Raw genomic sequence first — 22,098 nt, forward strand, 5'->3', positions numbered from 1 at the left:
GAAAGGGCATTCCAGGGCCTTCCTGCAGATCTAGCCACACCTGGCTTTCCTGGCAGAACACCTGAGTGTACAGCATGGGTTTTGTGTGCAGGGAATTACTCTTCGGATTTGACCTGGTAGTGTGGATCATGTGGATTATCAACATTTACGAAAATATATTTACGAGAATATGGTGAGCAATAGCACCATCAATGAAAAGGCATTGAGAATATTTTTTCAAAACAAAGTTCACTTTATTACATTAATTCTACACACTAAAATAATATGAAATGCAGACTTGTTTAAATTCTCTTGCTGATTCTCTTGAAGACAATGTCGCCCAATGTCATGGTCTGAAAGCCAGAAAAGAAATTGTGAAGTGTTCATCTGATGTTGTATTGTAAAAAACAAAATTAAGCTTAAAAAACAGCACCAAATATGTTGGCATATGAAACAATTCAAAAATTCATCTGGTTTCCTGCAGGACCGGAGGAAAGGTTGGCAATGTTTTCCAAAATCCTATGCCAAGTCTTTGTCACTTCTCCCCCTCACCTGGAAAGTCCTCCTGCCTTTGACTGAATTCTTTTCTACATCAATGTCTGTTATAGCAAGACCATCCAAACCAGCCCGATCCAATTTCTCAAAGTTTCATTGAGTACCTACTATGCACCAAATACATGTTGAGCACCAAGGATACACGTACATGGACACAACTAGGCACACAGCCTGGAAGGCAGTGGGTAGTGCATAATTGTCCTCCTAGAGCTGTGAAGCGTATAAAAACAGTGGATGCATCAGCTTTTGAGTTTTTAAGGATGTTTTCTCCACCCCTGCCAGTTCTCTTGAATAAGACGGCTGGAATGACATACCATGGCATCAGGGTGAAAAGGAGCCCCTTAGCTTCAGCAGCAATGCAATGGTTGCTGCTTGATGGGTTTGAGCCCTGGATTTACCATTAGCTGATGACTTGGACAGGTCAACCTGTCTATTGAATCCCTCATCCAGCCTCCCTCAAAGGAGACAGGAGGATTAGATGAGATGGAGCCTATCAAAGGGCGTTGGCCAGGACTTACTGCAGGACAGCTCATCTCCTGCTCCCCTGCTCTCCTGGGAATGTGCTGGGGTGGAGGTGGAAACTGCACATTGGGTGGTTGATGCTCACACTCTCTCTAGTTTAAGGATTTTTCCATTTGAACAGAGTGATGACTGCGCCCTGAGGCAGTATTCTGTTGTCTGTGACTCCCTAAAGCATATTCTGGGGGCAAAGAAGAGTCAGAGGGACACACCTGCAGGAGAAACACTGCACCATTCACCCCCAAATAGGGTATAGGATGTGGCTGGCAGCCAGGCACAAAGGCTGACTGCATAACTGGACTGTGCCAGGCTTGTAGGCTGCCATAATATCACCAGGAATGGGATTCTCTTTATAAACGCTAAATGGGCAAAGGCATTTATGAAGCACCCTGGGCATGCAGGGCAGGTGGAGGCCTCTGTGGCTGGTTGGTTAGTGCTGAGCAGAAAAGATTAGTGATAATGTGTGTAAACTGCCTGGGACATTATGGATCCTCAGTAAGTGCTGGTGGATACTGACCACAGGAAAGAAGTTTGGGGGTTGGAAGGTGGAGCGGTGGCATTAGGGTATGTGAGCCGCTCCCCATGCTTCACCTCCCCTCTCCCCTCAAGCACTGGGAGCCACACACTCAGAGCACCACCAACTCACATTGGTGATTATGTCGCCGTTGAGTTCGGTCACAGACTTGATGTTTTTGAAAGTTGTCACCAGTTTATTGTCGCCTTCCAAGTGAACCACTGTCTGCAGGGAACAGAGAGGTGGCCTGTGAGGAAGAGGTGGTGGGAGGCAAGAGCCTTGCTAATGAAGTTGCTTCTTCTGCACAGGTCTCAGCTCATAACAACCAAAATGCTCTGGTTCCTGTGATCCCAAGCCTCCAGTTCTCTGGCTCCAAATAGAAATGAGGTGCATTAAGAACTAAATAAAATGTCAAGACTTCTTTTGTCAGAACTTTAATTTATGGCATGTGATCTAGAAATGAGCATGGAACACCTAAGTGGCCCCAAATACAAATTCTAAAATCAAATCAAGTAAAACCTCAATTCTCCCAAGCTAATGGAGGGAGGTAGTGGCAAAATTCAAATATTGACCAGTAGAGAATACATATTTTGCTTTGGTATGTATTATTCTTTTTTTTTTTTAAATTGAGATGAGGTCTTGCTATGTTGCCCAGTCTGGTCTTGAACTCCTAGGCTCAAGCAGTCCTTCCACTTCAGCCTCCCAAAGTGCTGGGATTGTAGGCATGAGCCACCCGCCCAACCAGGTATGTATTATTCTTCCCAGAGCATTAACTTTTCCTATTGTGGCCTCCTTCCAAGCCCTTATACATCCTGGAAGAGATGACAGGAACCCAGCAGGGAGCCGAAGACCCTGGGCAACATTAAACATTTTTGCCTCCAAAAAGAAAATTTGGAAAAGGCCCATAGTTAAATCCCTTGATCATGGGCACATCAAGAATATTTTCCTCCTAAAATCACCCTGACCCGTAATGTTCTAATTGGAGAGGCAGAAATAAAGAGTGACCAGAAGAGATAAAAAGACAAACACGCCCAGCCCAATGAACAGAGCTATCTGCGGGGAGGAGAGAAGACGGCTGCTAGAGCATGGAGTGTTTCAGAGGGAGGAGGAGACGGGCACTCCCATTGCTGGGATCCCCCTGCCACCATCTGCCAACCACTCACACAGCCCACACCCCAGCTGTCATTGCACACCTTGAGTTGTGCCCAGCAGGAGTGATGCTGCCTTGCCCACTGCCTTCAGTCTAGGGAGGTTGACTGTTCTTATTTTACAGATGGGGTGGCTGAAGCCAGAGACTTTGTGACCACCACTGAAGGCAAGGTCTGAGCACCTGTCTGGGGCCCTGGTATTCGGTATTGCCAGCACCTCCTTCAAGAAGTCTCTCCCTATCGCCACCAGCTCTAGGTTCAGTGAAGGCCAGTTGACTTTGGGCTCAGTTAAGGGTTTTTCAGAAACTCCCACTTGCCCCACTCCTGGGCCCTGCTTAGATGACTGTTAGTGCTAGGAGCACTGGGCCTGGGAGAACCTGAGACTTAGAATCCTGCCGCATGCCTGGTTCCCCCATATCCTCCATATAGGAGAGCTCAGGGGCTGGAACACCCCGCAGACAGTCCCTGGGAAGAGGAGAGCAGCTTCCCTATAAGATTCTTCCCTAAGAGCTGCCTTTGTCTCTCTGCTTCTCCCACATGGGAAGTGGGTTCAGAGATGGTATCTGTGGGTGGAATTGTGAGGTTTGAGCCTTGAGGAATGAGGCCCCAGGGCCAGGTTCCAAGGAAAGTTCTGACAGCAGAAGGGATGCCCTCCTACCTTGACTTTCTCCCCTGTCATTGTCTCCAGCTCACATTCCTCCCCCACGGTGAACTCGTTTTGGATCACTTTGGACCCAGCGGTGATGGTGAACTTGAAATGCTTCCCGTTCTGCACGATTTCCGACACCCCCTTGATATCCTTCCCCTTCTGGATGAGTTCTTCCGGCAGACCTGGTGGAAACAGTCTGAGGTTTAGAGATGGGCAGAGGTGGGAGTTTCATGACTGTGGTAGGTAGGTGAGAGAAACGACATGACATGCAGGGACAGAGAAGGGCACTGTGTCTCCCAAGGGGCCACAGAAACTCACTGGGGCCTGGTGAGCAGCGTGGGCTGTGGCCTCAGGAAGGAAGGGACAGTGACCTGCCTGGCCTGCTGCTATCTTGCCAGTCAATTTATAAAAAAGGACACTCTTCTGGCCTGAAGAACCATTCCCCTTGTAAGCACCGTGGTTCTTGCTCACTCTCCTTCCTCATTCCCTCCTCCTTTGATGACTTTGTTCTTGGAGTGTGAGCATTTCATTCCCCATACCCCTGGTGACCAGAGAGTTGATCTTCCAAGCTAGGTCCCTCCTGGGAGTGAAAGGGGAGCTACTGATAATCATGCCAGGCCAACACACACAAAGCGGCGCTGTGCCAGGCAAGCCTGTGTCCACCTCTGCAATCAAGGCTCTGGAGGAAGACATACCAGCAATCCCTTGCCCTGGGGTAGAGCTTTACCAATTTCAGAACTTGTCTACGCTGTTATACAAACTGAGGTTCACAAAAATTATGTGGGTGGACAGTGAGCACAGAGGGTTCTGTTGCATGAGGGAGAGATGCGAGACACAGAGGTGGTATGACTTGCCTGCAGAAGATCCATCTCCAGCAGCGCTGAAGGTCCTCCTCTCCCTGCCCCTGCTGTCTTCGGCACCCTTCTCATTCTTGGCACCCTCCCTTGCCATGCTACGCCCTTTGCTTATAGGGTTCCCTCTGCCTGGAGCATGCTCCCCGCCCCCAGTCCCCTAGACACCTGTCTTCCAAGCCTCAGCCTGAGCCTTCTCTTTACCTCCACTGAGCCATCCCCCCATGCCCTCCGTGAGCCACATCCTCCTGTACGTGACCCTGGGAGGCACAGGGGTTAAAGCAGGGTCTCTGAGAAGCAGTGCCTGCTTCCAATCCTAACTTAAACACTTCCTACTTGCATGACCTTGCTTGTGACTACTAAACCTTTCTAGGCTTCAGTTGCATCAACTGTAAAGTGGGAAAATAATGGTACCCAGCTTAGTTTTTTGGCGAGGAATAGATGGGGTATTGCATATCGCATGGTCAGCACAGTCGCCTGGCACAGTCAGCGCTCCATACACCTTAGGGAATGCCTTATTACCTTTATTTCTTCTCTTCTCTTCCCTGATAAGATAATGCCTTATTACCTTTATTATCTGTCTCCCTGATATCTATCCAGCACAGTGCTCAGTGTGTGGTTGGCCTTGAATCACTGTTTGTTTGAAGAATGAATAAATGCAGGAATAGGATCACACAACGAAGTGCCAACGACATGGCCATCAATCCAGACCACACCCTAGTTCAGTGCTCTTTCCACTTGCCTATGGGGTGGCCTTGTGCAGTGAGCACTCGCTGCAAATAACTCCAGAAGTCAGTAAAATGCCCCCTAGTTTGTATATATAGCCTGAATCTCTCCCCCCATCTCAACATTCGGACCCTAAATAGCCACTGCTGGAGAGCCAGACCCTCATTGATGTGACCCATGGCTTTGCCTTTCAGCCTAGCACTCACCGATTGCCTTCATGAAGGGTTCAAAGTTATCCTGGCTCTGCAGTTGGTACTTGCCGGAGAAACTCATGGTGGTGATAGAGCTCCCTCTTCACGACTGACCTGCAGCTCTGCCGACCAGACTGTCCACTGTAGGCTGTTTTATAGGGGGCTCCCTTCCCTTCGAATAGTGGCCAGAAGTCAGCAGCTGTTGATTCCTTTATGGCCAGGTTCAAACATTAACTCCTGAGAGCAATGGTCAATGATAAAGAACAGGATGGGCACAGCAAAGGTTTGCTGTAATTCAGCAAACATTAATGAATATCAGTCGAGCAGGAAGCCTTATGGCCCTGCAGCCTGTAAGTGACTCTCCACACCCCATGAAATGTGTGTGTATATGCATGTATGTGTATATATGCACACATGTGTGTATATATAGATGTGTGCATATGTGTTTGTACATCAGTGTTTATATATACATATATGTATTATGTATATAAAGATGTGTGAATGTGCATATATGTAATGCATATATACACATTATAGGCATAAGTGTTTATATATGCCTGTACACATATACACACACGTGTGTGGGTGCATGTGTACACACACAGAAAAATACCAGAGAATTCCTTTGAACTCAAAACCTCACCTTATTTACATAACCTTATGATCTCTTCTCACCCCCATTATTATACAAACTTAATTTTTAGAGTTGTCATCAGCTGCTGGTGCTATTTTGTATTCTGGGAATTCCTCCTTGATGATTATAGGCTCCTCCACAGGCCTTTTTGAGGTGTTAAAGCAGTCCATGCTAAATGGCAGGTGTAAAACATTGGAACCATGTGTGCGGAATTGAGACACATTTTATTAGGCAGAGACAAGGCAGGAGAAAGTGGCACCTGCTGACTTGCTCCAGCCCCGCTGAGAAGACAGGACAAGGGATCTGGGGTTATGTGTAGGAAACTGGTCTTGTAGGGTTATGTGTACAGCACTGGCCTTGGGGAGATGGCCCAGCAGGGCTTCCAGTGGCCTTGGGATGTGCCAGTTTGTTGTGAAGCACAGAGAGGCGTGGTGCCCAATGCGTGCACATGTCCCAGTTCCTGCCTCTGAGGCAGCTCTTTACAAGCACCCCCCCACCCCCAGATTCTCTCCCTTCTTTGTCTGGACTTTGGCATCAACCTTTTCACCCGCAGCCTCCAGCCTTCGTCTTCTGGGCCTCCTCTACTCTGTGGTTAGACAGATTATCCTGAAGCATAGGCTGAGTCGGGCCACCGCTCCAGGCATGAGCCTCGGTGGTTCCTATCACTTCAGAGGCCACAGGTCCTGGATGGCCTGGTGTCACGTGACGGGTCATGATGGCCACCCCCAGTAACACTTCCGTTTCCCTATCATGAGTTCTAATTTTTGGCTTGGAAAATGACTCCCATTGCCTAAACTTCTAGCAGGGCTGCCAGCCCTCAAAAGGCAACTCCAGTCTACCTTTCCATCCTTTTTCCTTCCTTCTCCTCAGGCCACAGTTCCAGCCACAGGGCCAAGTGGATACATCAGGGGCGTCCATGTCACTCTCTCTGCCCTCTGTGGTCTCCAGCATTTGGACATGTTGATCCAGCAAAGCACTTCGGAAGTTCTCCCCTCCACCCACAGTCCCAGTGCCAGGGTCCTTCTATGGCATCCCTGACAGGTGGTATTAAGGTGTACCCTACCACAGGGAGGTCCTCACCTTAGGAGCGGTGTGGGCAGAGAACACTCACTAATGGAGTGTCCTGCCATGCAGATTCTGGCACCAGCAGACCTTTCCCTCAAGCACAGAGGCTGCTCTGGCCCTCCCTGCTTGGCCCTCCTCTAACAGTGTCTAGGACACAAGGTGCCTCCCAGGCCACGAATTGGGGCTGTCCCTGCAGCAAGCGAAGTGGGCCTGCATGCTGAGAACTTATGGCTTTTTATAATCACCACGACTACCTGAGCAGCAGGCAGGAAGGGGGCAAGGTGGCTCAAAGAAGGATGGGCACACCCACAGTCCTTCTTTCATCTTGCTCCGAGCTTGGATTGCGCATCTTTTAACATGTCTCATTGTACTAAAGGGGCCCATATTAGACCCTGGTCTCCAGGTGGGATGCTGATTTTTCATTTTTGTATATGTAAGGAAGTAAAAAATCCATTATCTTAAGAACTGGCATGAGAATTCCTCGTGTGTGTGTGTGTGTGTGTGTGTGTGTTTGTGTGTAAATGACTGGATTAGCTGCCTGGGAGACAGAGTGTGTGAGACCCCAGACCTCAGACTCGTGTGTCAGCGAGAGCCAAGCTGGTGAAGAGAAGGGCAGCTCCCTCACGCAGGAGACCAGGAGATGCTGGGTGTGTCTTCCTGTCCCTCCCCCAGACTGCAGAAAGAAGAGAGAGGAATGTGGCTGGCAGGCAGGCAGGAGAGGGGCCACCAAGAGGGCATGGGGTGATGGGTCACTGAGATACCCCCAGTGACCGCAAGGCAAGAAGAGCTCCAGGATGGCATTGGCTTTGAAGCTGCTCATTTGCTGCAGTGAATCCCCATCGATCTTTCTTTAATTTCCACCCCAACTATTTCAAAAGCTTCAGTAAAATATAGTGCCTGAATCAATATGTGAGCAAGTGGAAAATGATGCAAGGCTGAGCTTCATTTGTGGATGGATGTGATGGGGCTGAGATGGCACATGCAGAAGCAGTACCAGGAAGTGGAGTGTCTGTGGGGCTGCATTCCCTACAGGGTTCCCCAGGTCCCTAGAAATCCTAGGAAGGGCTTTGGAGGAATTCAAGCTCATTTTATTTAGATCCCATCTGGGTTACATGTGACACCTAAAGCCTGCACCAATAGCTGGCATATGTCTGTCTAATGACCATGTGAAGGTTCAGCCCAGGGCTAAATTCAGCTCTATACCTGAGACCCTATTCACTACCTACCTAAAGAGCTCTTCTAGCGTTTGTCAAGGAAGGAATACGTAAACACTTGCTTAGATGGGGAGCTTAGGAGCTTTGCAGCCTAAAATCAATGAAATAGTCACCAAGGAAAATGATCATGACAGAGTCATTGCCATGCCCAACTCCCATCACACCCATCAGTTGCTTTGTTTGGGAGAATCTGCTGCAAGTGCCCATGTTCTCTCATGCCCCAGCTGCCTGCCTGACATCCCACTCAGATAAAGGGATGTCTGGCTTATACATTCCACAACTAGGCCCTCTCCCCTTGATCGCAAATGTCAAGTATCACGCCCCACACTGCTGCTTTCTGGGATCTACGGAGGGGAGTGGGAAGGAGCATCATGAAAGCTTCTCCGTAGAGCAAGTCAGCACCAACCCTGGAGGCCTCAGGGGAAGTAGGGACCAGGTGCACCTTTCCTGGTGTCTGAGGAACGGCAGGACCAGTGAGCTGTCTCCTTGTGGACCACTCTGCCTCACCCTGCACTTCCTGCCTACACTGTCCGGGCAATGCCTGCAGACTCAGAACAGCATTGGGAATGCAGCTGACCCAGAGGCTGGTCAAGGGCCTGGCACAACCACTGAAGCCTTGACAGTTTCCCTGGCAGATGGGCAGCCTGACAAGTAAATCGAGCTGATCAAAGCCGGGCCAGGACTCCCCCTCTCCCCCAGGACTGAGATATGGTCATTCTTAGGCAACCCCCGCTGACTTCCCTTTGTCTTTTTGTTTATTATTTTTTTTTGGTGAATCTTGAGGGCACAGAGATTAGTAGCCATTTCAAAAATTAATACTCATGAGTTTTTCATAAAGTTAGGAGAGGGTAATGACATCTTCCACCCACTAGCTGAGCAAACACAAGAAGAGATAAGCTTAATTGCAATGACAAAGTTCAAGTGGCTTTCAAGAAAGAAAAAAAGACACTCCCATTCTGTGGGCACAGCTTTGGAGTGTCCAAAGATTCTGGCCCCGCTCACTCCACACCAGACATCCCCTCTTCTCACATCCCTACCCAGATGGGCAGCATGCAGGTGTGGGAAAGGAGGGGAGTCACCTCTTGGTGGCCAGGGGATGACAGGTGTTTATTTTAGAACAAGCACCTTTGACCTCAGTGCCTGCAGTACCGGCCTGCCCATTTCCTGGGTGTTTTGAACATAGGAGGTGGCCCGAGGAGCCCATAATTCTGCTACAGGCAGGGCTGCAGAGGGAAAGGACTTGGGTTTGGGCCCAGCTCTTCTTTATACCCGATGTGGAGCCTTGGTGAGCCTCTACTTGCTTACCTGTTAAATGGTCATAACATTTTTTGCCTTGTGAAATAATTGTGTAAACTAATCACAACCACAATGAGATACTATCACACGCCAGTCAGAATGGTGATTATTAAAAGTCAAAAAATAACATGCTGGCGAGGTTGCAGAGAAAAGGAACACTTACAGACTACTGGTGAGAGTGTGAATTAATTCAGCCATTGTGAAAAGCAGTGTGGTGATTCCTCAAAGAACTTAAAACAGAATTACCATTTGACCCAGCAATCCCACTACTGGGTATATGCCCAAAGGACTATAAATTGTTCTACCATAAGGATGCATGCATAAGTATGTTCATTGCAGCACTATTCACAATAGCAAAGACATGGAATCAACCTAATGCCCACCAACAGTAGACTGAATAAAGAAAGTGTGGTATGTATACACCATGGAATACTATGCAGCCATAAAAAAGAATGAGATCATGTCCTTTGCGGCAATGTGGATGGAGCTAGAGGCCATTATCCTAAGCAAATGAACACAGGAACAGAAAATTAAATACTGTGTGTTCTCACTTATAAGTGGGAGCTAAACAATGAGAACACATGGATACTAGTAGGGGAACACCAGACACTGGGGCATAGTTGAAGGTGAGGGTGAGAGGAGGGAGAGGATCAGAAAAAATACCTATTGGGTCCTATGCTTACTACCTGGGTGATGAAATTATCTGTACACCAAACCCCTGTTACATGCATTTTACCTAAATAACAAACATGCACATGTACCCCTGCATCTAAAATAAAAGTTAAAAATTTTTTTTAAAAATTGTAAGTGGTTATTGTAAAAATAAAAAAATTTTAAAAAAATTGTGTAAACTGTCAAGTCCTTCAGAAATGCGACACTCATATAACAGTGGATCGGAGCACTTTGCATCTGTCAGATGTCCCAGAGGTATGACCAGCGAGGACCAATTTTTCAATCTCCTGGCTTGGGGACGAGCTTCCTTCCCATCTCTCTCGGCCAGTGGGTAGTGCCTCCAATCTCCAGTTTCCTGAAGGTGCAGCTGTGTCTTGTGCAGTGCTGAGGCTTCATCTCCTGCTCCAGATGGCAAAACCCAAGCTCCTGGCCATCTGAGTAATTTTCAATTCTGGCAACCACCTCAGGTGCCCCAGACTCAGCTCACTGCTTACTGCTCTGACTTTTAGCTCCTTCTGTGTTCCTAGCATCTGGGGTTTTCCTTTTTTCTTGTGACCTCAGCTGAAAAATTATTATGCTTCAACCTGGACACTCTAGCCATGCTGCGGGAAGAGTTTGCATCAGCTTCATTGGCCATGTCATTGGTCCTGAAAGTCTTGTGTTTTTACTATGTGCTGTTTTCAATCCTTTTGGTAGAATTTCAGGATGTACAAACTGCAACAAAAAACTATTTAGGATACTTCTAAGACTTATTTTATATACACCAATTTTGTTTCTCCAATCATGATAAGTTCTTTAAAGAATTCCCCTGTAACAGCTGTACAGTATTTAAAATGAGACCTGCTCTAATGAACCATTCAATATCCTTCGCATTTTTAGAGGCTTCCCTGCTAAAAGAACCCATGGGAGGAGCAAAAATTAAAATATGCTAAACAAAAATTGTGGGTGGTAGTTTGCACTGTCAAATGAATTATACTACACAGAAAAATGTATTGAATGAACAATCTTTTCCTTTACATGGTAACTTGTTAGGAATGTCCCTGTTGTATGACATGAGGCCTTCCCATGATTTACCTTAGGACTCCCACTAAGCTCTCCTTTACATGGTAGAGGGTAGAGCCTGTGGATGGTGTGGCAGGCAGTGGCAATCATGTGTCAGCTGATGTAATCAAGACAGAACCCAAAACTTACCTGCAAGCCTGGTTCATTAGGTTCCTGTTTTGGCTGTAAGAGCTAATACTGTTTATTTGTCCCATGTCCCTTGTCCCTGAGGGTTGAATGTCCAGTTGGCGGTTTAATGTCAGCCTGACACTTTAAAGAGAAATATCTCCCAAGCAATCATGGACCCATTTATCACCCCTATCCTGCAACCCTGCATCCTCTCTGCTTTAAAGCCATGGGTAATCAACCCTTCAGAGCCACAGCGGCACTGCCCTGGCCTCCTTGAAAACTCAGAGCTTTGGTTCCTCTCCATGAAGCCCTCCTGAGGTCTCTGCCTTCTCTGCACCCCTAGACCAACATCCCCAAAGCAATTTCTATTCTATTCTAATACACTAATAATGATAACAGCTTTCATTAATTTAACACTCGGTGCTTTCTCTGTACTATCTCATCGAATTCTCAAAGTAATACTGTAAGACAAGCAATATGTTCCCATTTTTCAGTTGAGAAAACTAAGGTATAAAGAGGTCCGTAACTGCCTCCATTTGCCCAAATTGGAAGTTGCCAAGTAGAAACACAAAACCAGCCTGCTGGACTCCAAAGCTTGTGTTTTTGACTTTTATTATTTCCATATTATAATTTTTAAAGATATTGCTTGTCTTCTCTCCTAAAAATTCTTCCAAACTGGAGCTTAGCACTACACTTTCCATGGAGTATATGACTAGAAAATGTTGACAGGACAATAGTCTAGCCACCACTGACTTCTTGAGTCATTCATTGATGGGTTACTGTTGGTTCAGAAATGTCTTGTTATTCCAGAACAAAGAGCCTGACAGTCCATGTGCATGAAGAGAGATCTCAACAAATTAAAGATCCTGGGGTGGCTGCTGGACTCTTGTGTTCATCAGAGGTTCGGTATAAAGCATATATACTGAATCCCAATTCTTCAAAGCAAGGATTTACAGTTCTTCCAATACTGTATTTACTGGAATACCCCATCTGGGCCATGCTGTAAACATATATCTTGTGTTTCATCATAATCACAAGCATCATCCTATTCCCTCCCCTTGGGTTTCATTCTTCAACTTCAGATCCTGCTGAACCCACAAGACATCAGATGACTTATCCACTACTTAATTATTCACTCATAAAGCATCCTCTGACCTATTATGTGAGATTTGTGCTGGGCTAACATTTTGAATGTATGAAAAACTTGCTATCTAGTAGGAAACATAAAGGGAGTTAAAGCTGCCTTTTGAATAGGATGAAGTTTGAATAAAACTTCAAAATCTAGAGAATGTTTGAATTAAGAGCAAGAAGAAATTTTCTGGTCAGAGAAGAAGTCAAGATGCTTTCATGAAGAAAGAGCGAAGCATGCAAAAGCATAAAAAATGCTGCAGAAGCAAGGCCTTGATTCAGGGCAGGTTAGAGAAGAGCATGGGAGAATCTGAGTGGGGAGATGAATGTGGGAGCTGGAGAGGGGACCACACTAGCTAGTGAGAGGGACGTGGACTGGACAATGCTTTCCCAGAGTGGGCATATATCAGCACTTGAGATGGTTTTAGATGGTACATGGATGAATATTTTTAATATTAATAATTAAGCATTTAGTCTAATATGTATTAGAAAAACATAGACCAACTTATGATCTCATGGATATAATTGCTTAGAATAAGGTCAAGTATTTTTAGGGAATCATTGAGAGAAAAATAGTGCATAAAATAGTATAAGAGCGTATCAGTCAGAGTCCAATATGGAAGACAGATACTAACCTAGGCATTTCAAATGAGAGAATTTAATACATGAGATTGGTTACCAAGAGTGGAAAGAGCTGGGAGAGCAGAGGAAGAAGGATTCAAAGCTGCTAATGCCTAGGCTGGAACCCAAGTATCTACAACTGCTTCTACAGTGTCTTCAGTTCTGGATTCAATAAAGTGGCGTCACCTCCACCAGAGTTTGAATCATGAAAAAGGTGCTTCCTCTGCTCAGGCTGCTGGGAGCTAGACCCACTGCATGGCTGCAGCCACAACAGCAACTACTAGAATTTCCAGCAAAGCTGCAGAAGGAAGATTGTCTCTTACTTCTGACTTCTAATTCCCACTGAGCAGGCGATTGGCATATTCAAGTCCTAACAGACACACAGCTAGCAAAGAAGTCTGGAAAATATAATGTGTAGACACCATGATACCCCAAATACAGAATAGAGTGATGAAGTGAGGGTTAGGAGCTGAGACATGCAGGTACACAACTGGCACGAGGACATACAAAGATATGACAAAAACTAAAATAGTGAATCTGATATGCTAGTGACAAAATTTTGGATTTGCTGCGGTAGGTAATGAAAAATCAGCAAAAGTTCTTAAGCAGAAGAGTGACATGGTCAGATCTGTGATTTTTGAAGATTACTTCCAAGGCAGCAGGAAAGATGGGATGGGGGGAGACCTGGATGTAGAGAAATGGGTTAGGAAACTCTGGCAAAAGTTATGGCCAGAGGATGAGGACCTGAATTTGGGAGTAGGCAGGAGGGTATGAATTGGAGGGACATTCTGTAACTGTAACAGAGAGCATTTGGGGGTCCATCATAGGTGGGCCTGAGGGAAGAGGAGAAGCTGAAGACACCCCTGGAAGCCCAGCTTGGGTGACCATGGGGATGTTAATGGCACCCACTGAGAAGAGAGATGTAGGGAAAAAAGTCATCCTTGCCCCTCCTCTTGCACCCTTCTCCTAGCTGGAAGCATTTCTCTTCACTCTGAACTGTCCTGCTCTAGAACACTGGGCCTCTTATTTTTTAGACCACTGTATCTTACAACCTCACCTAGGTTATGCCTTCCTTTCCTCTGGACGCTAAGGTGCTCAGTGGCAGGGTACAGGGTTTCATTTTGTCTCCCCTACTGGTCTTTCCTGGTCCTTGGCACAGACAGGCTCAGTGCATGTCTGGTGAATGAAGCAATGGCTGTAATATTGGGACAATGGCCATTTGTGTGTTTGCACACTACGCCTCCCCCTCTCCTCTGGTTCCAGTAGATCGTCTGTCCATTGCCAGGTGTCCTTAAAATTCTGAGAGCAAAACCCAACATCTGTGTTGATAGCTCAACAGAAATAGCTAAAGCCAGATGAAAATTGTTTAGCAGAATTCATTCAGGCTGCTGATCCCTGAACCAGGCTCCCCTTACCCAATGGGATTCCCTGGTTTCTGAAGCCCGGGACAAAATATACACAGTATGGGCTCAGTAAAAATTTATTAAGCTACAGTGAATCAGTCGCTGCTTGAAAATGTAGCTTCTTCTCATTTGAACAATTGCTTTAAGGGTCTGTGACCTGGAATAACCAAGAAGTTTGAATTTATTTGGATTCATGAAGAAATAGGTTGGGGGGCAGATAACCAAAATATCTATCATGTTTTTTCATTTATTTGTTTTTTAGAGACGGGGTCTTGCTCTGTCACCCAGGCTGGCTGGTAGCAGTTTTGATTACAGATCAATTACCTAGATTATAGGCCATCTGTGATTTGAATGGCTACCGTGTAGCCATTACCAAGGATGAATGAGTTCTGTTGGTAATGACTTGGAAATATTTTCCAAAAATGTACTGTTAAGATAACAAAAGGTAGTTACAGAAAAATATGTAGAATGATTTTATTTCAATTAAAAACCCAGTAACCAAAATTACATATGCCATACACCCATACACATCCACAAAGTCTGGAAGGGCACATCCCAGACTGTGAATAGTGGTTACCACTGAAGAGAGCAGTGGGAAGGGAAGGGGAATATAAAGGTAATTTTTACTTGTTTTATTTGATTTTTTCACAATATCTTCACATATTTCTTATATGATTACTTTTTTTTTTTATGAGGCAGTCATTGCTTTGTGGGAAATATTCAGTCCACTCTCTCCCTCTTCCTGAGAAGGATGAGTGCTAGTTCCCAACTGTAGAGATGAGAAAAGCTGCTGCCCAGTCTCCTTCCAGACCTGGACCACAGTCGCTTGTCTCACTAGGACTCAGAGGTGCACTGCTGTAGAGTCACCGCATTCCCCCAGCCCATCCTTGGCTGTTACAGCCACACACACAGCTAATACTTGCTGAATGCTCACTGCTATTAGGCACACTATATGAATTTTCCCATTTACAGTACATTATAATTCATTTTAGAGATGAGCACTCTGGGGCACAGAGAAGTAAGGGAACTTAGCCAAGGTCTCTCAAGGCAGAAACAGAGGAGCCAGGATTCAAACCCACAGAGTCCAGCTCCAGAGCATGGGCCCATCCCTACCAGTCACATTGATGCAAGATGAGAAGTCAGACTCCATCTGATTTCCCAGGTGGATTATGATCCATGGGGATCCACACTCACCAAACTCATAGGAAACGTGTATGCAGACCAGGGCAGATGGATCCATTCATGTCAAAGCTGCTCCGATCTTCTTCTCTTTATTAGTACTAGACCTAGGAGTGATCCCAGTTAGAAGAAACCACTGTAAATCCTTCATCAGGATGATTCCCATAAATGTGCCAAACATTTGGGACTGCCTCACATAAATGGTACCTCACCAAATGCTCCGTATAGTTTTTGATCTGCCGAGATCTCAGAGTGGAAGATTTCATAACTGAGCTTTCCTGCAGCATGGCCAATAGGCACAGAGGTACTGAAGGCTCCATTTGGTCGGAGGTTGAAGGGAAAATCTTGAGGTTCCCTGAATTATCTCTCCCTTTGTGCCTCAAACTCTGGTTGAACTATTAAATTTAAAACATTAGAAAATTTGATTAAGAACCAAAGTTTTCAGAAAGCACAAAAAGCAAATTTTCTACTGGTTACTTTCAGTCTGTTGATCTTTTACTAGGAGGATTTCAACTTTTAGGAAATATCAATCATAACATTAAGTCAAGGGTACAATGATAAAATTGGACAGGGAGGTTATGGGTTTGTAATGACATTTCTTTTTCTATTTTCTTCTGCTTATTACTTGTGTAAGTTTCTTGAGGGCAGGGACTGTTTTTATTTGTATCTCTGGAGCTTAGCAAAGTTGCCGAGATTAGAAGGCACTGAGAATGTGCTTACTGAATGCCTGAGTGCACGGATAAGAATAAAACAAATGTCTCCAGTTTCATCTACAAGTGCTTCTTGGCAGGATCTTTGATTACACATAAAAACAAATGCCTTGCACAGAGTGAAGATGAGAGAATAATTAGAGGTCTATGAGATAGAGCCAGGACTCTATTTAGCAATATTCTTTTAAGCATCTCATAGAAACTCTAAAGCCCACTGCCCTAGATGGGAAGTGGCCCCAGGGTAATTGCCTGGGAAGTACAAGATTGCATGATGCAGGCAGAGCTCACAAAATGCACATTGTCCATTGAGAATGGGAGTGAGACAGATCACCCCATCTGCTGATATGTGTGTGTATGTGGGATGGGTTACATCACAGGTTCAACTTTGACCCCAAATGCCTCTTTGACCAAAGCTTTTGACAGTTAGGTTAAATTTCAACTAGTATTATTTGACTAAACAGCTCCCTTATAACTTATGGGACTGGAAGCTGTCAGCCTTCATTGGATGTTTTTACTGAAAGTAGCTCTGATGGGAATCGTTTTCCAAAGTCAGAGCAATGTGAAACCCTAGTGTTTTGGGAAGGGGCAGGATTAGCCATGATAATTGGGATTCAAACCTTTATTTACAGAGATATGTGGGATAAATGGGACCATTCAGGGATTTCAAACCATTCACTTGACTCCTTTTCCAAATAAGCCAAAGTGGACAAACTCCTGACCCTGGTTTTTGTATATATTTTTGGTTAGTATCAAGTGAAAGACTGATTCAAAGAGACTTCGAATTCCTGAAGACTATAATAAAATGATGGAACCTTATCCTACATAGCACAGCTCACCAAGACTTACTCATTTCTAACTACCTATTTGGTAGACACAATGTATACACTGACTTCCATTTTACCAGAAAGAAAACTGAGACTCAGAGAGGAAAGTGTCTTGCCTGAGGCCACACAGCCGGGAAACAGCAGAGAAGGCAGGTCTTCTGAGAGTAATCTTGAATGGTCTCCACTATGTTGGAGATGCCTCCGTTTCATATCTTTATCCTCAATGCAAGGCAACTACTAACCCAGGAATGTTTCTGCACATATCTATTAATGCAGCAGACACTTTGGTTGCTTCCTAACATCCAACCCTACCTATCTTCCTTGGTAACAAGACACAATCTTTTTCATATACCAGCAGTGTATGAGGGCTCTAACTTTCCCATGTTTGCCAACTGCTGTTATAACTCCATCTTTAGTATAGCCATTCTAGTGGGTATAAAGTGGTATTGCATTGTAGTTTTGATTTATATTTCTCCCATGACTAATGATCTTGAGCATTTATTGGCCAATTATATATCTCCTTTGGGGAAAAGTCTACTGATATTCTTTGCCCATTTTAAAGCTAAGTTATTTGTCTTTTAGTTGTTGAGTTGCAAGAGATCATTATATATTCTAGACACAAGTTCCTTATAAGATATATAATTTGCTAATATTCACTCTCATTTTGTGAGTTGTAATGATGTCCTTTGAAGCAAAAAAAAAAAGCTTTTAATTTGGATTAAATTTAATGCATCATTTTTCTTTTATTACTTGTGCTTTTGATGTTGTATCTAGAAACCATTGCCTAAACCTATAGACCATAAACTTTTAAAGTGTTCATTGATAACAGTCAGGTTGAAATCTATCATTTTGCTATTTGTTTACTATTTGTCCCATTTAATGTATTCTTTATTTCCTTTCTCTGTCTTCTTTTGGTTTATTAGATATGAAATATTTATTATTTTTGTGATTCCTTTAGGGTTTAAAGTACACATCTTATCACATGATATCTTTAAGTGATAATATGTCTTTTCAGATATAGTACAAGAACCTTACAGTAGTTTTCTTTCCTTTCTTTCTTTCTCTTTCTTTCTTCTTTCTTTCTCTCTCTTTCTCCCTTTCTTTCTTTCTTTTCTTTCTTTCTTTCTTTCTTTCTTTCTTTCTTTCTTTCTTTCTTTCTTTCTTTCTTCTTTCTTGCAGTAGTTTTCTTCCACTTCCTCCCTCCCGCCCTCCCTCCCTCCTTTCTTCTTTCTTTCTTTCTTCTTTCTTTCTTTCTTTCTTTCTTTCTTTCTTTCTTTCTTTCTTTCTTTCTTTCTTCTTTCTCTCTTTCTTTCTCTCTCTTTCTTTCCTTCCTTCTTTCTTTCCTCTCTTTCTCTCTTTCTTTCTGAAGGAGTCTTGCTCTGTCACCCAGGCTGGAGATCAGCAGCGTGATATCGGCTCACTGCAGCCTCCGCCTCCCGGATTCAAGTGATTCTGCTGCCTCAGCCTCCTGAGTAGCTCGGATTACAGGCACCTGCCATCATGCCCAGCTAATTTTTGTATTTTTAGTAGAGACAGGGCTTCACCATGTTGGCCTGGCTGGTCTTTAACTCCCGACCTCAGGTGATCCACCTGCCTTGGCCTCCCAAAGTGCTGTGATTACAGGCGTGAGCCACCGTGCCCGGCCCTTACAGTAGTAGACTTTAATTTCTTCCCTCTAGAACTTTGTGCTACTGTTATCATGCATCTTACCTTTATGTATGTTATAAACTTCAGACTACATTGTTATTATTTAGGTTTAAATGACTATCTTTTAAAGAGATGCAAATAATAATTAAAATTTCATCACATAGTTACCATTTCCTTTGGTATTCATTCCTTTTGTGGATCCAGACTTACATTTGGTATCATTTTCTTTCTTCCTATAAGACTTTAATATTTCTTGTAGTGCAGGTCTGGTGGTTATAAATTCTTTCAGCTTGTTTGTCTGAAACAGTCTTTATTTTGTCTCCATTTGTGAAAGGTAGTTCTACTGATATAGAATTCTGGGTTGAAAGAGTTTTTTTTCATTCACTGCTTTAAAGATGTTGCTTCACTCTGTGCTTGTGTTGTTTTCTATGAGAAGTCTGCTATAATTTTTATCTCTATTCTTCTAGGTAACATGCCTTTTCTTTTGGCTGTGTTAAGTATTTTTCTCTTTTTTTTTTTTTTGAGACGGAGTCTTGCTCTGTCGCCCAGGCTGGAGTGCAGTGGCGCGATCTCGGCTCACTGCAAGCTCCGCCTCCCGGGTTCACGCCATTCTCCTGCCTCAGCCTCTCCGAGTAGCTGGGACTACAGGCGCCCGCCACCACGCCCAGCTAATTTTTTGTATTTTTAGTAGAGACGGGGTTTCACCGTGGTCTCGATCTCCTGACCTCGTGATCCGCCCGCCTCGGCCTCCCAAAGTGCTGGGATTACAAGCGTGAGCCACCGCACCCGGCAAGTATTTTTCTCTTTATCATTGATTTTTGAACAATTTGATTATGATGAGCTGTGGTATAGTTTTTTCATGTTTCTTGTGTTTGGGGTTTGTTGAGCTTCTTGGATCTACATGTTAACAGCTTTGGTTATTATTTCTTCAAATATTTTTCCCATACCTCTTTCTCTCTCATCTCCTTTGGGGGCTCCAATCAGACTTCTATTAGGCTACTTGAAGTCTTATAGCTCACTGCCTCATAGCTTAGTAGAGAAGGCGGGAAAGCAAGTTGGCTCTTCCAAGTGCAATGTATCATATGCTGAACAAGAGAAATGTCCAAGGGGCTATAGGCACAGAGATAAAGGGCACATGACTTGCCTGAAGGAAAGCTGGTGGGATAAGTCAGAGGAAATTTCACAGAGGCAGCTCTGTTTATTTTTAAAATTCTATTTGTCTCTGTGTTTGTCATTTGGTATAGTATTTACTGCTGTGTCCTCAAGTTCACTAATCTTTTCTTTTATAATGTCTAACTTATTTTTTTGAGACAGGTCTTGCTCTGTGGCCCAGACTGGAGTGCAGTGGTGCAATCATAGCTCACTGCAGCCTTGAATTCCTGGGCTCCAGTGATCCTCCCACCTCAGCCTCCTGAGTAGCTGAGACTACAAATGTGTGCCACCACACCTGGCTAATTTTTAAATTTTTTTGTAGAGATGGAGTCTTGCGATGTTTTCCAGGCTGGTTTTGAACTCCTGGCCTCAAGCAATTCTCCTGCCTTGGCCTCCCAAAGTGCTGGAATTACAGGCATGAGCTACCATGCTTGGTTGCTAATATTCTTTTAATACCATCCAGTTTATTTTTCATCACATTCAGACATTGCAGTTTTCATCTCTAAACATTCAATGTGGTTTTGTTTTGTTGGTTTTTAGATATTTTCTATCTTCACTTAAGATGGTAAACATATAGAATACAAGAATAATAACTGCTTCAATATCCTTGTTTTCTATTTTTAGCACATTCATAAATTTTGAAAAGGTACAATTGATTGAATTTTCTACTTTTTATGGCTATTTTTTCCTGTTTCTTTGCATGCTTGGTAATTTTTTATTGGATGCCATATGTTGTAAACTGTGTTGAGTAGAGAATAGTTTTGTATTCCCATAAATATTCTGGGTCTTTTGCTCTGAGATGCAGTTTAGTTACTCTGAAATACTTTGATCTTTTTAAATCTTGCTTTTAAGATTTGATAGGCAGGACTGTCTGGCCAGGGCTAATCCTTCACCTAGTACTAAGACAAGACCTTTTAGCATAATGTGTTCAATGCCCATAAATCATGAGGTTTTTCATTTGTGCTGGTAGAAACAGGCGCTATTCCTGGCCCTATGTGAGTGCCAGATACTGTTGCCCTCTCGTCCTTTTGGTTGGTTCTTTCCTTAGCCTTGGATAATTTCCTTGCTGATCTATTGTCTGGGGAACTACTTGAAGATCTGCAGATCTCTGGAGTTCTTACCTGTGCATCTGTCTCCTCTCCAGTACTCTTTTCTGCAAACTTTTGCTGACTTGGTCTTCCTGAACTCTTAGCTCTGTCTCCTCAACTCAGGGAATTAACCACAGTCTGCCTGGGTTTTGCCTAATTGTGCCATAACCTAGAAACTCTCTCAAAACAATAAGCTGGGGCAATTGTAAGATTCTCATAATTTATTTCCAGGTTCTCAGAGATCAGTTTCCTTCATTGTATGATGTCTAGTGTCTTGGAAACTATTTTATGTAGTTTGTTTTTCGGTTGTGTCATGCAGAATGATTAATCTTGGCCAGAAACAGGAGTTAACATTTTTTTGATAATCATATTATGTTCAAATAGCGATAATCTTAGCTCTTTCCTTCCAATTCTTTTACATATCATTTCATTTTCTTGCCTTAAAGTCTTGGCTAAGACTGCCAGGACTGTGATAACAGTAATGGTAATAGTGGATTATCTTGTTTTATTCTAAATTTTAACGTTTTCTTGCGTTTTTAACTATGGCAGTTGGTGTAGGTTTTAGCCAATCAATTTCACTTGCTTCCTTATTTTTCATTTGAGTCCAAGGGATCTCCTTAGCGCAAATGTATGCTAAGCATTGTACTTTAGGTGCTGGGTGTAGAAAGAGCCAGGTGATAGAGTCTTTGAGGAAGGGAGCTCAGAGTTTAATAGGGAAGGCAGAAAATCAAGTCAGCTTTTTCAAATGCAGTGTGTTAGATGCTAAACAAGAGATACGTCCAGATTACTATGGGCACAGAGATAAAGGACATACGACTTGCCTGAAATAAAGAGGGTGGGAGAAATCAGGGAGGACTTCACAGAAATGGTAATATTAGGCCTAATATTGAAGGATAAACAGGAGTTCAACAGTCTGACCAAAGGGGAATGGCACTATGGGCAGAAGGAAAAGCATATACCAAGCAGAAACGTGTGAAAGCAAATAGTCAATGTGACTAGAGAAGTGAGTGCTTGAGGAGATAATGGGAATGAAGTCAGGTCTTGATGGTTTTTGGATAATTTTTAACTTTTATTCTGGAGAGTACCTCCTTTCTGAGTTGATCTGTGAATCTTCTTTATTGAAATATAGGACATATAACCCTGGAAAGTATATTGCCTATTCT

At 43.9% G+C, this 22,098-nt stretch overlaps 1 protein-coding gene across 1 annotated transcript in view; it reads right to left on the minus strand.

Moving 5' to 3' along the window:
- Positions 1 to 218: 218 nt before the first annotated feature.
- FABP1 (fatty acid binding protein 1) overlaps positions 219 to 22,098 on the minus strand; it is a 45,382-nt gene continuing 23,502 nt past the window's right edge. Inside the window, exons 2-5 of the mRNA XM_055241765.2 lie at positions 5,148 to 5,369; positions 3,374 to 3,546; positions 1,700 to 1,792; positions 219 to 332 (exon numbers count right to left, since the gene is read on the minus strand). Coding sequence (XP_055097740.1) covers positions 282 to 332; positions 1,700 to 1,792; positions 3,374 to 3,546; positions 5,148 to 5,214 — 384 coding nt within the window. The 5' untranslated portion in view covers positions 5,215 to 5,369 and the 3' untranslated portion in view covers positions 219 to 281. The remainder of the gene's footprint in view (positions 333 to 1,699; positions 1,793 to 3,373; positions 3,547 to 5,147; positions 5,370 to 22,098) is intronic.

This window comes from Symphalangus syndactylus, chromosome 14 (assembly GCF_028878055.3).
Source record: "Symphalangus syndactylus isolate Jambi chromosome 14, NHGRI_mSymSyn1-v2.1_pri, whole genome shotgun sequence".
NCBI classification, from domain to species: domain Eukaryota; kingdom Metazoa; phylum Chordata; class Mammalia; order Primates; family Hylobatidae; genus Symphalangus; species Symphalangus syndactylus.